At 35.3% G+C, this 16,037-nt stretch overlaps 1 protein-coding gene across 2 annotated transcripts in view; it reads left to right on the forward strand.

Annotated features, from left to right (window-relative positions):
- auh (AU RNA binding protein/enoyl-CoA hydratase) overlaps positions 1–16,037 on the forward strand; it is a 53,494-nt gene that overhangs the window by 1,233 nt on the left and 36,224 nt on the right. For both annotated transcript variants that reach the window (XR_012385892.1, NM_001003576.2), the window contains exons 3-6: positions 1,613–1,700; positions 6,080–6,166; positions 8,754–8,846; positions 10,429–10,485. Coding sequence is in view for 1 of the 2 variants with exons in the window: in NM_001003576.2 (NP_001003576.2) it covers positions 1,613–1,700; positions 6,080–6,166; positions 8,754–8,846; positions 10,429–10,485 (325 nt within the window). In the remaining variant the exon portion in view is untranslated. The remainder of the gene's footprint in view (positions 1–1,612; positions 1,701–6,079; positions 6,167–8,753; positions 8,847–10,428; positions 10,486–16,037) is intronic.

The following is a 16,037-nucleotide window of genomic DNA, read 5'->3' on the forward strand; positions in this document are numbered from 1 at the left end:
TAATTAAAAATAATATCTTTTAAACTTTTATTTAGTATTTAAAATGCAAATCCAATTAAATACACTCTATTTGGTAAACAAAGCAAGTCTCTCATATAATGTATATACTAAAAGACAGAAAATAATACTGTAAAAACTGCATTGTACATAAATCAGATGAACATTTTCACATTAATCAATAATATTACTGTAATTAATTTAAAAACTGAAAAATATAGCTTTAGGGTGCTTTCACACCTACACTTTTGTTTCGGAACGTATCTCGTTTGCCCAGTTAGCGTGGTTCGTTTGGCATATGTGAACAGGGCAATCGCGCTCTGTTCCGCGCCAAAGTAATCGCTCCGAGATCGCTTGAATGAGGTTGTCTCGGCTCGATTGAAACGAACCCTTGGAGCGGTTCGACTGCAGTGAGAAAGCGATCCGATCCGAGCGCGGTTATATCACAGTGTTTTATGGATATGTAATAGGCATACGGCTATATGAAGAGAGAATAATGAGTAGGGCGGGAAGTTTCGCGAGTCTCCATATGCCCGCAAACGAGTGATGATCTCCCGGTAATCTCGCGTCTCCCTCCCGGTCCTCAAATAAGCATCGTCGCGCACCCTTCTCACCCCTCCCCACCGCATCTCTCCTCAGACACGTCGTGCGCGCACCCTGTCAATCACCACCAAACCACCACCTCTCCTGACAGCTGAGCGGGACGCTGCAAAATAAACCCTGACACTCTGACCAATGTGAGGAGAGTTTACTCGCACGTGACTTGTTTTAGCTCTTTTGGTCCGATTAGAAACTTTGCAGTGTGAAAGCGAACCGCTCCAAGAGCAAAGAGCAACAATGTAACAATTGTAATCTCTGTTTCGGAACAACTGAATCGATTCACAGGTGTGAAAGTACCCTTACACACATTTACTAAAGTAAATAAAAATAATTAACGATGGGCTAAAAATCTGCGGAATTCTGCGCTCGGAGATTCTGTGTGGGCCTAGAGTCAGCCATATTGTAGGCACAGAACGTAAACAATGCCATAGATATAACCATTAGATGTCACCAGTGCTTAATTTGTGAATTGCGAGGTCCCGGAACAGATCGGGGTTACAGATTCAGCATGTTACCCGTGGATGTAAAGGTGTCGCAGTTGAAAGTGAAGAGGGTTGGGGAGTTGCAGAAGAAAGTGAAAGTGAACAGCGGACTGGGGAGGAGGGCGGTTAAGGTGGGGGATCGGTAAAATTCTTTATTGAAATTCAAATTCTTTCCTTTGCACCCCCCATGAGATTTAAGAACATAATCGAAGAGAACAAATTAAGTATTTATGTATTTAAAGTGTATAACAAAATCTCAGAGAACACATGGTAAAACTTACATTTTAAGGTAATCCAGCAATGAACTTTGACTGGACCAGGAAAAAATGGGCTTTCATTTCTTTTTGGTGTATTTTGAGCTATCATTGGCCTCCATAGTTCTTGGACCTGGCAATCCTGTCTAGAGTTGTAACATCTTAACAATGATAATGTTTAATGCATACATTTTGCCGAATTTGATTGATTGGATATCAAATAAATAGTTGAACCTATTCAATGCTCACTTTTAAATTTTATACTTTTGTTTTTGCTAGATGTCCGAAGCCTTAGAGTCTATGAAGACGGACAACACAGTGCGTACTGTAATCTTATGCAGTATGGTGCCAGGAATATTCTGTGCAGGTATTTATCCGCTGAAGTGTTAAAGGAAGCAGTATATGTACAGTTTTTCAGGATTTGATGAAGACATCTTAGGATTAGTTTACCCAAAAGTTAAAATTGTGTAATTAATTACTCACCCTCATGTCGGTTCAATCTCCTGAGAAGTTCATTCATCTTCAGAAAACAAATTAATATGTTGTAGGTGAAATCAGAGAGCTACTGTAATCGTAGACAGCTACTGTCTCGAGATGTTTAATGTCCAGAAAAAGAACCAAAAACAGTACATTTGACTGTAGGGGTTCAACAGCAATCATACAAAACTCCGTGAACAATTTTGTGCAAAAAATCTAAATTATAAAAAGTCACATGGAATGTTTTCACAATGTTTTTTTTTCCCCTGGACTTTGAACATTCCGGGATTGTTGCTGTCTATGAAGAATGACGAAATGAGTAATTAGTGCCATAACCCAAAAAATACTATATCTGAAATGACTGGTTTCATAGTCTTGGATAACAAAAAATGTTAATTGAGTCATTTAATACAGTTTTGTTAAAGGATTAAAAACAAAAATTGCTATTTTTAAAATAAAAATATATAATGAATCATAATTCAAATGCGATCATCCATGACTTTTTAACCTGCATACAAGTGGTGTGATGGTACATAATGATAATGACATGTATCTTGTATTTTATGTCAAGATTCAGTCCTTTTTTCCCTTCATATTAGCGATGCAATAATAGGTCTTGGAAAAGAACTTAAACCTGATAGCTCTGTATGTCTATGTCCCATTTTGTAAATCGGCATCCAAATCCACATCTAGAAAACATTGCTACATTACATGATGTAACATTCACCAGAGAAAACGCTTTTTAGAGACCATTTTGACAAATGTTAACAATAACAATGGTCCTTATGTATTTCCTGTCTTACATTTTTAATTGTCATAGCTTCCGAGAATGCAAAAAGGTCCACATATTGAAAATGTTATAATATGATGTTATTAATGTTAAGATAATGTTTAACAAAATGTAATAAAAATAGTTTCTGAAGACACCTTTAATTTTGTAGTCTAATGTATCATAATGTAGACTAAGAATTGAAAGTATAATCTATTGTATAATAATCATAATCCAACATTTTATTATGTTTGTACTCCACAATCATTTTAGCATTTAGACAGTACAGGGCTCAACAATAAGGATTGCCCGGTGGCCCGGGGCCAGCGTGAAAGACACTCGGGACAGTGGACAGGATTGCCAGTAACGATGAGCACGTTTTTAAAAAAAAAAATTTTTATTTAACCTGGTAACAACCAGTACAGCGAAAAAGATGGCAACATGGCTGCAAAATTAAACAATGAGGCTAAAAGAAAACGTCTGTTTCTAAAGTCTTAGAAGCAGACAATTACATTGGTACAGAATTAAGAAACTTAAAAAAAAGAACAAAAAAAAAAAACAGTTGTCAGTTTGGCAAGCCATTTTTTAAAAAATGATTTAGAATTGCATTGAAGTACCAGCACATTTTTCATACTGCTCTTTCATTTGCTTAAAATCTTGAATTTTGCTCATTATACATTTATTAACATATTTAAAATGTTTCAATTCTAGATTCACAGGCTTTATTTTGCCACTATTTAAAATATGTGGCTAAGAAATAGCTTTTAACTTTTTAGTATTTTTGGTGGGGCCAGTGAAAATTTTGGCAGGGCAAGTAAAAATTTCAACCAATGGCCCGATTGGACCCGTATAAAAAATCCTTATTTTTTGACGGATTGATTTAAATTCTAAAGTTTGACTTTAGTGTTGTGACACGTTTTCAAATTTAATAGAGTAATTAATAAAATAGAGGGGTTTATTTTGGTGTTTCTCTTTGGTTCTGTAGACGCGTGATTGTGGTTTAAACACGTGTTTTGGTCAATCAAATATAATCGTTTCAATTTTACACATCAAAAAGAAATTTGAACACTAAGACACTCTCAAAGAATCAAACGTTTCATCAAACTGTGTTTATATTTGTTTCCGAGTTGTCAGTGAATCACTAGATTGTTTTTGCACTATGCAGGATTTTTCACAATTTTTTGAGATCAAAAAAGGATACATTTACAACATTTTGTGTATTTTAATATCAAAACAAAAGAGTTAAAGCAAATAATGCCATATTTTCTTTTTAAAAAGACGTCAAGCTGGCCTAAGTATAGTAACTGTACAGTGCATCCGGGAAGTATTCATAGCGCTTTTTTATATTACAGCCTTATTTCGAAATGGATTAAATTAATTTATTTCCTCAAAATTCTACAAACAATACCCCATAATGACAATGTGAAAAGAGTTTAGAATAGTTGCAAATTTATTAAAAATAAAAAACCTGGAAAATCACTTGCACATAAGTATTGTACATATTGGCGTGAAGCTCTACATTGAGCTCAGATACATTCTGTTTCCACTGATCATTCTTGAGATGTTTTAGCAGCTTAATTGGAGTTCAGCTGTGGTAAATTCAGTTAATTGGACATGATTTGAAAAGGCATACACCTGTCTATATAAGTGTTGACAGTGCATGTCAAAGCACAAACCAAGCATGAAGACAAAGGAATTGTCTGTAGACCTCAGAGACAGGATTGTCGTGAGGCACAAGGTTGGGGAAGGTTACAAAAACATTTCTGCTACTCTGAAACTTCCAATGAGCACAGCGGCCTCCATCATCCATTAGTGGGAGATGTTTGGAACCACCAGGACTCTTCCTAGAGCTAGCCGGCCATCTAAGCCGAGTGATCGGGGAGAAGGGTCTTAGTCAGGAAGGTGATCAATAACCTGATGGACACTCTGTCTGAGCTCCAGCGTTCTTCTGTAGAGAGAGGTAAACCTACAGAAGGACAACCATCTGTGCAGTAATTCACCAATCAGACCTGTATGGTAGAGTGGCCAGACGGAAGCCACTCCCCACGTGGAATTTGCCAAAAGGCATCTGAAGGTCTCTCAGACCATAAGAAACAAAATTCTCTCGTCTGATGAGACTAAAATTAAACTCTTTAGAACTACTCATCACCAGGCTAATACCAACCCTACAGTGAAGCATGGTAGTGGCATCATTATGCTGTTGGGATGTTTTTCAACAGCAGGAACTGGAAGACTAGTCAGGATAGAGGGAAAGATAAATGCAGCAATGTACAGAGACATCCTGAATGAAAACCTGCTTCAGAGTGCTCTTCACCTCAGACTGGGGCGACAGTTCATCTTCCAGCAGGACAATTACCCAAAGCACACTGCCAAAATATCAGTGGAGTGGCTTCACAACAACTCAGTGAATGTCCTTGAGTGGCCAAGCCATAGCCCAGACCCAAGTCTTATCAAACATCTCTGATATAAATGGTTGATGAGGATTTATATAACTCCAGTTTTATTGCATAAATATAATGAAAATATTCCAGATACTTGCTTGAGATGTAGGGACCAAAAAGGAACGTTGTATCACTGTATATGGGAATGTAAAGAAATACAGAACTTTTGGAAATGTATGAAAGAAATTATAGAAAATATTCTTGAGGTTTCTATACCAATGTCTCCTTTAATTTTTTTATTTCATTTATATCCCAAGGAGATCAAGTTAAAAAAGATGGAGCAAATGTTTTTGAATATATGTATTCTACAAGCGAAACGGCTTATTTCTTTAAATTGGAAAAGTATATGTGCACCAACTATAGGTTGTTGGCTGAAAGAGATGGTGACAAACATGAAAATGGAAAAAATAACTTATATGATAAGAAATAGATATATAATTTTTGATAGAGTTTGGGGACCTTTTACACTGTTTTAAAAGATGGTGGATTTAGAAATGTTTTACTAGAAGATTAGTAATAGAGGTGATGTTGTATTTTGATGTAAAATACTGAGAAGCCTTTTGTTTTGTTTTGTTTTTGGTTTGTTTGTTCATTTGTTGGTTTGTTGGTTTGTGTTGGAATTGACACATGGAAATGTGTATGTACATGTTACTTAAAATATAATAAAAAGGAATTGGAAAAAAAAAAAAAAAAACATCTCTGGAGAGATCTGAAAATGGCTGTACACCGTCGCTTTTGAAATAAATGAATTTAATCCATTTTGAAATAAGGCTGTAACATAAAAAATGTGGAAAAAGTGAAGCGCTATGAATACTTTTCGAATGCACTGTACAGTAGTGAACATTTAAAGTGGATCGAAAATGTTTTTCAAAATTGTCTTCAGACAAATTTTAAAACATTTTGTCAATAGTTATAGGACAAGATTTATTAAAGGTTTTGATCCAGATATTTTCTAATGAAAATATTTAAATGTCCTTGCAAAATCTTGGATGGACTGACTAATAAAAACTGGCTGATTCACAGTGTTTTTAAGCACAGTAAATTGTTTTGTTTGAACAGGTGCAGACTTAAAGGAAAGAGCAAAAATGCAACAGAGTGAAGTGGGACCGTTTGTCACTAAAGCGAGGACACTTATATCAGAGCTCGGTAAGTTCAACTTGAGATTGTGCTAGGGGAAAAATATAATAGTAAGACGTCAATGAACTACAAATTAAGCATATATTTTTTAAATAATAAAAAAGGGTTACTTTCAACAGCTCATGTGATTGGTTAAGTGGACTAATGAGTGGCCCTCTTGTCTAAAATGTGATTTCAGTGTGCATGCCATCTGCCACTATGAATAATAGTAATAATAATAAGATAGTATAATGTAGGAATAGAGAGCGATAGTAATATCACCTGCAAAAACTACATTTTTTAAATGATAAACACTAGAATAGTAGGAAGGGGCAATGTGTTCCCTTTAACACACATAAAGGAAATGTGCTTTATTCTCAAAATATTAATGCAATATTCCCTTTTTTAAACATGTTTGAGTTTCTTTTGTTGGACACAAAGGAATGTATACTGAAGAATGTTGGGAAAAACAGCTATTGACTTTCATGGAATCTTATCTTACTACTATGGAAGTCAAAGTCTGCTTTTTTCTTCTAAATTTTTCAAAATATTCAGTCTTGTGTTCAGCAGGCAAGAAATTTGTACAAGTTTACAACCACTTAAGTGAATAAATCCTGAGAAAATGTAAATTTTTGGATGAACTTTCCTTTTAAAAGGCCATATGGAAATTCTGTTCAATTGTCTGGATTTTCAATCTGTTATCATGATTAAATCTTATTTTCTTTTTTATTTGAAAGGGAAAGTTGTGGAGCATAAATTACATTTGTCCAAAATAAAAGGTTAGAAAAAAGATAAATAAAAAGTCACACATTATACCTTACAAAAGTCTTGTTGTCGATCCCAATTGTAAGAGCAACAAATAACAACTTGACTTGTTAAACATTTGGAAAAGTGGCAGAAGGTAGATTAATCTTATGAATCATCTGTTGAACTGCATCCCAATAATCACAAATACTGCAGAGGACTTATTGGAACCCGCATGGACTCGAAATTTTCACAAAAATCAGTCAAGTTTGATGAAGGAAAAAATATGGTTTGGAGTTACATTCAGTATGGGAGCGGCTGAGAGATCTGCATAGTGGATGGCAAAATCAACAGCCTGAGGTATCAAGACATATGTGCTGCCCATTACATCACAAACCACAGGAGAGGGCAGATTCTTCAGCAGGATAGCGCTCCTTCTCATACTTCAGCCTCCACATCAAAGTTCCTGAAAGCAAAGAAGGTCAAGGTGCTCTAGGATTGGCCAGCCCAGTCACCAGTAATAAACATTATTGAGCATGTCTGGGGTAAGATGGAGGCGTTGAAGATGAATCCAAAGAATCTTGATAAACTCTGGGATGTCCTGCAAGAACGCTTTCTTTGCCATTCCAGATGCCTTTAATAATAAGTTATTGGAGTCATTGCAGAGATGTGTGGATGCAGTCCTCCAAGCTCATGATGGAGTCAGACACAACATTAATTCTTTTTCAACTGCACCATGACTTTATAGTCTATACTGGACGTTATTTCTGTTAAGTGACAAGACTTTTATCTAAGCAAAGTCAGACCTCCTGTCCTAATTATATAATTAAAATCAAGGCATGATCATATTTCATTTAGCTAAAATAAGTGTAATCTAGAGGCCTTTGTCTTTCATATAGGCCACTTCTGATACCAAATGATCAACTAGAAGTCAAGTTATTATTGTTGTTCCTAAAACTTGGATAGGCGACAAGACTTTTGTCAGGTAGTGTATACTTAGTCAACACAACACTAGTGAAAGAATTAATGTCTATTTGATATACTGAGTGGTCATAGAATTATCATTAACAAAAGAGATGTCATATTCTTTATAGATAAAAAAGATATAGATAAGAATCTCCTGTTTATGTTTAATCTGTTGATATTATTGGGCAAGTTTCACATACACAAATGTAAATGGTCGGAGAGGAAGCCTAACATTTTCCATTTCAAGGCTGATTAAAAAATTTATTTTGAGACTCTTAAAGGACTTTCAACTCGTAAAGCGGCCAGAACTGTGAATATACTTAAACAGCTAAACTCCTCTTCTCTATGGTAATGTTATTTATACTCAATCCTGTTCTTTATTTATTTATTTTTTCTTTCTTTCCTTTTTCTTTTTGTTATTTTGTCACAAATGTTATGCTAAAATGTGTAATATTGTAAGATGTTTATGCACTTGACTGGAAATGTTCAGAAAATACAAAAAAATAAATAAAAAATAATGAAAGAAATCATTATTTGATGCACAAACCCTGAATTTTAATCACCACATATTAAAACCTTTGCTATTTTCAGGCAATTATAATTTTCTTGGAGAAAAAAAAATCAATTAGTGTATTTTTATTTGAAAGAATTTGTTAGACCTTTTTAGAATACAACAAATATTGTAATTTAACACATGCATATTAAATAAAAATATTAATTTATTGTATAACTTATATATATTCTTTCATCCTTTGTACACCCTACTTTTTTTACTTTAGGCGCTGATATTTAATTTTTTTTAAAGAAGCATATCTGTCAACCACAAATGAAACCTTTATGGAAATATGAAACATTTTCATTCAATGGTTGATACAGTTTTCTAACAGTTTTGCTGCAATGTTTTTAGGTGCTCTTCCCATGCCAACAATTGCAGCCATTGACGGGGCGGCTCTTGGAGGAGGTCTTGAAATGGCTCTTGCGTGTGACATCAGAGTAGCAGGTAAAACTTTGCTTATGAGCTCATGAGTTGTGAAACACATAGCGCTGTGGCACAGTGGTCGCTGGTACTAGCCTCGGCTGGGTCAGTTGGCATTTCTGTGTCGAGTTTGCATGTTCTCCTTGTGTTGGCTTGAGTTTCCTCTGGGTTCTCCAGTTTTGAACTACAGTCCAAAGACATGCAGTATAGGTGAATTGATTCAACTAAATTGACCGTATTATGTGTGTGGATGAGTGTATGGGTGTTTCCCACTGATTAATAAAGGGACTAAGCCGAATAGAAAATGAAAGAATGATGAGATACTCCTGGATTAAACTACATCGCTGTAGTGGAAATCTAATGGGGGATCAACAACGCAAAATGATGAAACGGTTTAATGAATTAGTCTTGGTTCACTCAATGGAACGTGTCTCTTATCTGAGCATCTCTTAAGTGAATTAACATTTCTGTCAGTTAGCAGATGTCTTCTTTCATGCGTTTTCTTCACACACCCAGATTTAGATGAGGAAATCTGTGCATGATGCTATAACAGGTCTCCAGCAATGCTTAGAATTCACACCATATGTTTTCACACAAGGCACCTTCTTTTCATGTGTCTGTAAGGGTGTAATCGCACAGTGACTCAAAGCTGAAAAAATATGTTGAGATTATAAAGTGCTTTTAAACCTTTTTTCTTTAGAGCCAACCGGATTTTGAGGATCAAAATTCTGACTAATTTGAGAATTGCATCGAACAATAATTAAAGGGATAGTTCACCTAAAAATGCAAATAAACTTCATGTGGTTTTAGACTTTTTTTGAGTTAATTTTCCTGTTGAACACAAAAGAAGATATTTTGAAAAATGCTGGTACACTTTAAAATTGATCTAATCAATAAATCATGATAACATATATTTTTAGTTAGTTGTAATTTATTAAACTAAGTTAATCATGTTCTAACTTAATTTTATAAATTAAGCAATCTATTTTAAGTCTGGTTAATGTAATATGAGTTCAAATGACTCATGAGGTTTATTTGATTCAGCTCAAACATTTAAGGAAACCAGCATTTTTTACAGTGTAGCTGGCACCCATTGACTTCCATAATATATTTTTTAAGTACTATGGCAGTCGATGGCTTCCAGGAACCAGAATTCTTTAAAATATCAACTATATAAAGATTGAAATATATAAATATTTTCATTTAAAGATGCAAATTAGACTTATGGGCAAGTGAAATATTGCATAAAACATGTGCACTGTTTCAATTCAATGATTTAAAGAGAGAACAAAATTGTCAATTCCTAATAAACTGGCGCCAAATATAAAAAAAGAGAAATGGAATATGCTGGAAGATGCCTTTTGAGAGCGCAGCTGCTCACTTAAGACTCTTCTTGGATGTAATAATACCAGACCACTTTGATGACAGACTTTGGCTGAGGGATTTTATGACAACATTTCAACAAATGACATTACTGTGTGCCTTGTTCATTGTCCACTATCCTCTGTTTGTCCATTACTTACATCTCATGGCATTTGTTTTTGTTATCACAAAATCACATGACTTTTTTTTTGATGCTGGAATTTGTTTTTGCATGTTTTTACAGCTAACTCTGCAAAGATGGGACTTGTTGAGACTAAATTAGCCATCATCCCAGGCGCTGGTAAGTGTCTTTGTTTATATTTGTATGTTTTTAAAATGGCATCACTTGTCTTTTGGGTTGTAAGCCACAGGGCTGAACTAAGGGCGCACTCACACTATGTTATTCGAACCGTGCCAAGGACCGTTTGAGGAGTGCGAGTGCTCTGAATGGAGCTAAGGCGTTTGGCCTGGTTGGAAGAGGTGTGCCAGAGCGTGGTTGACTTGGGCTCAGGCGCGGTATGCTTGTAGTGTGTGTGCAAAGTGTGTCTGAGCCCGAAACTAAAGACCAGACATGACTTTTAAGGGATTGTTTCATAAACCTCCTTCAGCAAACCTCCTAATTTCTGCAGCACGAGGACTTCATGATTGTTTATGAGCGTCAAAGGTGGCTGATCTGTTCGGCGAAATATTTGACTGCGCGTCACTGCATCCCAAACCACTTAAACCATATAACTAAAGAAATCTTCACTGTGCTGAGCGAGAGCGATTCTTAAACTGAACAGCACGTCATCCATTATGTAAGTGTGTAATGTGAGTGCGGGCCGCCGGGGGAGACGGCAGGGGAGACAAGCGTGCTTCGGCCTTGATCAGTGCAACTCTACATAGTGTGAGTACGCCCTAAATGGCACACTGAATATAAGTTAGTGTATGACACACTATCATCTTGCAGCAAATCATTCACTTAAGTATTTGTGTGCTTGACAAAACAATTGAATTTACAATTGAACTGATGAATGTCTATGAATTTAATTCATAATTCTATCAGTTAATCCAATGAAAACCAAATATTTGTTGTGGTAATCTTCAATCAAAGTCTGACCGTTTCCCTCTGTGTTTGAATCAAGGTCTGACCATTTTCCTCTGTGTTTGTAGTGGAATAATCCATGTGTAATAATACATATCCTTCTCTGTTGACGACAGTTTGATGGCTTAATTTTCAGACATAATATTCTTAACCATGCCCCTCTTACCATTAGCTTGCTATGAGGAAATATTTAGTTTCAGTTGGAAGTACATCATCATACTGAAATTAAAGTCTCAGCAACTTCTTGATTACGTGCAAAGGAGCAAATCCATAATTAATATCATGAACCGAATCTCTGGTCACACCAGTTTCAATTTGAAGGAAACTTTATCTGTTTACTAAAAGTGCCTTGTCATCTAGAGATTATCATTATGAAATTTCCATACCACAATTATAATAACCAAAATGATCATTATTCGACAAATAAAATGAGCAAATCTATGCAGTTTTTTGAACATTCACAACATTAACATTGATTCCTGAGAGGTGAACGTGCAATCCAAATGGTTTTAATGAGCAGTACCTTAAATCAGGGGTTCCCAAACTTTTCAGCTCGCGACCCCCAAAATAACAATGTCAGTAACTCGAGACTCATTTTTCAAGGTGGTTAAACTGTAAATATACAAATGTTGCACTCGTAAATATAAAGAAGAGCATATTGACAACACAAAAATGCAACAGTCTATTAACCATATAATGTTTTTTTTATAGTCATTTATTAATTTCATTACATTTTAATATAAAAGATAAAGGCGGATTTTAATTGTATGTTGTTTCTTTAACGCAACTATTAACTATCTTCTGTGGGTTATGTATAAAATATGTTAATTCTAATAATTTATTAATTTATTTGAGCTTTGGAAATCAGCAAGCGATGTCATTGTCCACCGACCACCACTTTGAGAACCACTGCCTTAAATAAGGAAATCAAATGCACAGATTGGTTTTATTCTTTCATATTCTGTTCCAAAGATTTTTAGCTGTAAAAAACAGCTTGTTTTGCTGCTTGACGTTGCAAGCTGTTGTTTTTATGTATAGTCATACACACACTTGTTTGTAGAGCCAGTATTTTGAATGTTTTTAGTTTTTCTTAGTCATTTCCTCCATTGGCAAATGAATCGGAAGTCCTGAAACAATCACAGAGGAGAGCTTACTTCCACATTGCAGAATAAGGTGAATAAAAACAGCCCAAGTAAAGCAACGAACATGTGTTTTGCAGAAATTTCTTCATTACAATGACCTCAACAGCAACGCATAATAACACTCATTAATGTTTTTTCTGTCATCATGGGCACACACTCTCGCTTTATTCAAAGGCTACTTGTAGTGATGCATCTCAGTTATTAAATGTGTTGAAAACGGAAACGGAGGAGTACAGTATTAAAGGTATAGTTCAATCAAATCGGAAAATTATGTCATTATTTACTCATCCTTCATTTGTTACAAACCTGTCTGACTTTCTTTTTTCTGTTAAACACAAAGTAAATTATTTTAAAAAAATGCAGGAAACCTGTAACCATTGACTTCTATAATGTTTGTTTTTCCTACCATAAAAGTCAGTGGTTACGGGTTTCTAACATTTTTAAACGTAATCTTTTATGTACAACAGAAAAAGGAAACTGAAATAGGTTTGGAACCACTTGAGGGTGTTTAAATAAATTTTTGGGTCAAAGCAAAAGGGTCACGAAACACCAAAACACACTTTTTGAGATGTTACGGTCATATATATTTGAATCCAATGCGGAAGAAAGAAGTTCCTCATACAAAAGGGTTTTTGAGACTTTCCATGTTTGATTTTTTTTTTTTATATACCCGATTATGTCGTCAAACTGTTGTATAAACGCAATATCACACTCGTAGCAGTGCGTTATGGCTGTATATCGGCACTGGTGGGAGTGCACTGGTGGGAGGCATGCGTGCCTTAGTGCCCCACCAGATTGTCCTACTTTAGGTAGCAACTCTTTCAGTAATTTAGTTAGAATTGGGTGTAACATACAGTAAATGCTGGTTTGGACATATTAAGTTTGTCTAGCTCTTCCCATTTTATGATTTTGAAGTACTCTAGAATATTTTGTTTTAGTGTAATGTTTAATGAAGTATAAAATGGTGCAGATGGTTTAACAGATATTGGTAAATTCATCTTTAGTAGACGGGACGATGGTTCTACCAGGGCGATATATCTGTGCAGATCTGCTAATTTCAGGTAAACACAGCTTTTATAGTGTGAGGTAGTGATCATTACTTTGTGGTATAATGTGTCCATTCAGCTGATCCCCAATTCTGGCAGGAGCACTTTTAGCTTAGCTTAGCATAAATCCTTGAATCATCTTGCTCAAAAAAAAAAAAAAAAAAAAAAGTTTTGAAAGTTTTCCTGTTTAAACTTTACTTTTCTGTAGTTACATTGTGCACTATAGGCTAAGGCTAAGACCCAGAGATAGGTTAAGTGGATTTAAACATGGTAAAACTCTATTGTTTACGTGGTAAAATTAATTAAAGGACTGTTTTTTGAAGAGTCCAGATACTTTTGAAGCTTAATATGTTGCAAGACACTCCAGCAACATGCAGACTTGTCATAGATGAATTGTTTGTTTGGGTGAGAGCAAAACCAGTAGCAGTGTTTTTCAGCTTGCTTAGATCCCTTACATCTGGTTGACTTGCAAAGTAGCTTTTGTTTGAGTTTAATCTCCGTCCAGACAGCCAGTAAGGTTATCACCCTGGGCTTGACTTGCAGCCAGAGGGTTTCTCTCTTCAGGATGAAAATAGGTCACCAGAGCGCTGGCTCGCACCCAACCAGCCCAAGAGTCCCTGGAAAAAGAGCTAAGACGTCAACACAAGACATTTTTTTGTCTTTTTGATTTGGCGACGTGCTTTTCCTGAACCAGTTTCCTTACTGACCTGAGGTGAACCTCTCATTTGTGGATCTAGGTTGGACATCTAATTCTACACTTTCTATATCTGACTTCATCCAAATCTAAAAAGGCTAACCCAAAACCCCCAAAAATTATTATTTTATTATGTTGGAAACCTGAAAGAGAAGTTATTGTGCTTTTTTTATTTATCTTTACTGCATACATATAAATTAACGAAAAGATATCATTTTAATCTGGGTTTAACAAATCCTGAATATTCCTTGACATTCACAGAAGAGTTAATGCACGTCAAATGAGTGACTTACACTCATAGAAATGCAAGTACAAAAGCTCTACCTTAAAGAAAAGCTTTACCTTATACCTTAAAGTCTGCATGAACCAGAAGCTGCAACTGTTTTTTCCCCCACGTGTTGTGATGCAGTTCATAGAGAAAGGAAATATTAAATGAGAAATCAGTGGGTGTGGCTTGTTTTTTTCTACTTCAATCTGAATATGCAGTAAGAGAAATAACCATTCAACACATTGCCATTTTTCCTCAAAAACATATTTCTAAAGGTGCTGTTGACTTGAAATTTTCACTAGATGTTGATAAAAAAACAGTGAAATCCATATATAAAAAGAAAACAAATTTAATTAGTTTACAAATGAAGTGTAATAAAATGAAATGCACAAGAAAAAAGTATTGAACACATGAAGAAAGGGAGGTGTGGAAAGGCAGTAAAAGCCCAGGCAGCAGCTGAAATCTCTCAGTAGTTTTTCAGCAACCCTCTTTCCTTTCTCAGTATAAATTATTATCAGCTATACATTAGCAAAAGGATGAAGATGAAATCAGGGTGGACATTTCAGCAAGACCATGATCCAAGACACAGCCTACGAAACTCTCAAATGCTTTTAGAGAATGTAAATCAAGCTGTGGAATGGCCCAGTCAATTACCTGACTCGAATCCAATAGAAAATACAAAATAAAGATCAGATTTGATAGAAGAGACCCACAAAACCATATACATTTTTAAACTCCAAGCAATTTTTTTGACTTCAGTCTCCATATGAGAGGCATCTTTAAGTCATCACCAAAAAAGTAACGTCAAAAGTAATTCCGATATTGATTTAGGGTTTGGAAAAGTTTTGATTCTGCATTTTTGGCAGGAGCCCTTTCAGAAACAATCTTTCTTTTCATGCATACAAGGCCACATTGGTCTTTCAGAAAAAAGTTTGATGCGGAGTTTGTAGGATGACGTCTCTCTCTCAGCAATAGATGCGTGCTTCATGTGTGCGCGTGAGTGACGCATCTGTTTGCTTAAAGAGGCTGCGCAGAAATTCACATTTAAATTTGTTGACTGACAGTTTAAGATACCTGTAGTAATTTACAGGTTATTTGTCGGCCTGACAATATTTAATTGGAATAACATTTTTAGTTTTATGCCTGAATATAAAAATACATATAAATAAATACATTTAGATAATTTACTTAATTTAATCATTACTATTGGAATGTGAAAAGACTTTCAACCAGCACAACAAAAAATGTTTCTGAAGACAATCACCTATACTGCACCTAATTTACACAAAGGGCAGAGGTTTGCTGAAGAACTACTGAGAGATTTCAGCTGCTGTCTGGGCCTTCACTGCCTTTCTACACCTCACTTCATGTGTTCAATACTTTTTCCTGTCATTTAATTTAATTTTATTACACATATCTTAATTTGTAAACTAATTAGATTTGTTTTCTTTTCATATATGTTTTTTGGCTGTTCTATTCAACAACACCTTTAGAAAAAAACTAGTGTTGGCTGAGAAAAATTGAGAAGTGTTGAATACTTATGTCCCCTACTGTATATCACCTCTTTCTATGGCCCAATCCCAATTCTTTTTTTCTACCACTTCCCCTTGGCCCTTAAA

Source organism: Danio rerio, chromosome 10 (assembly GCF_049306965.1).
Source record: "Danio rerio strain Tuebingen ecotype United States chromosome 10, GRCz12tu, whole genome shotgun sequence".
Taxonomy (NCBI): domain Eukaryota; kingdom Metazoa; phylum Chordata; class Actinopteri; order Cypriniformes; family Danionidae; genus Danio; species Danio rerio.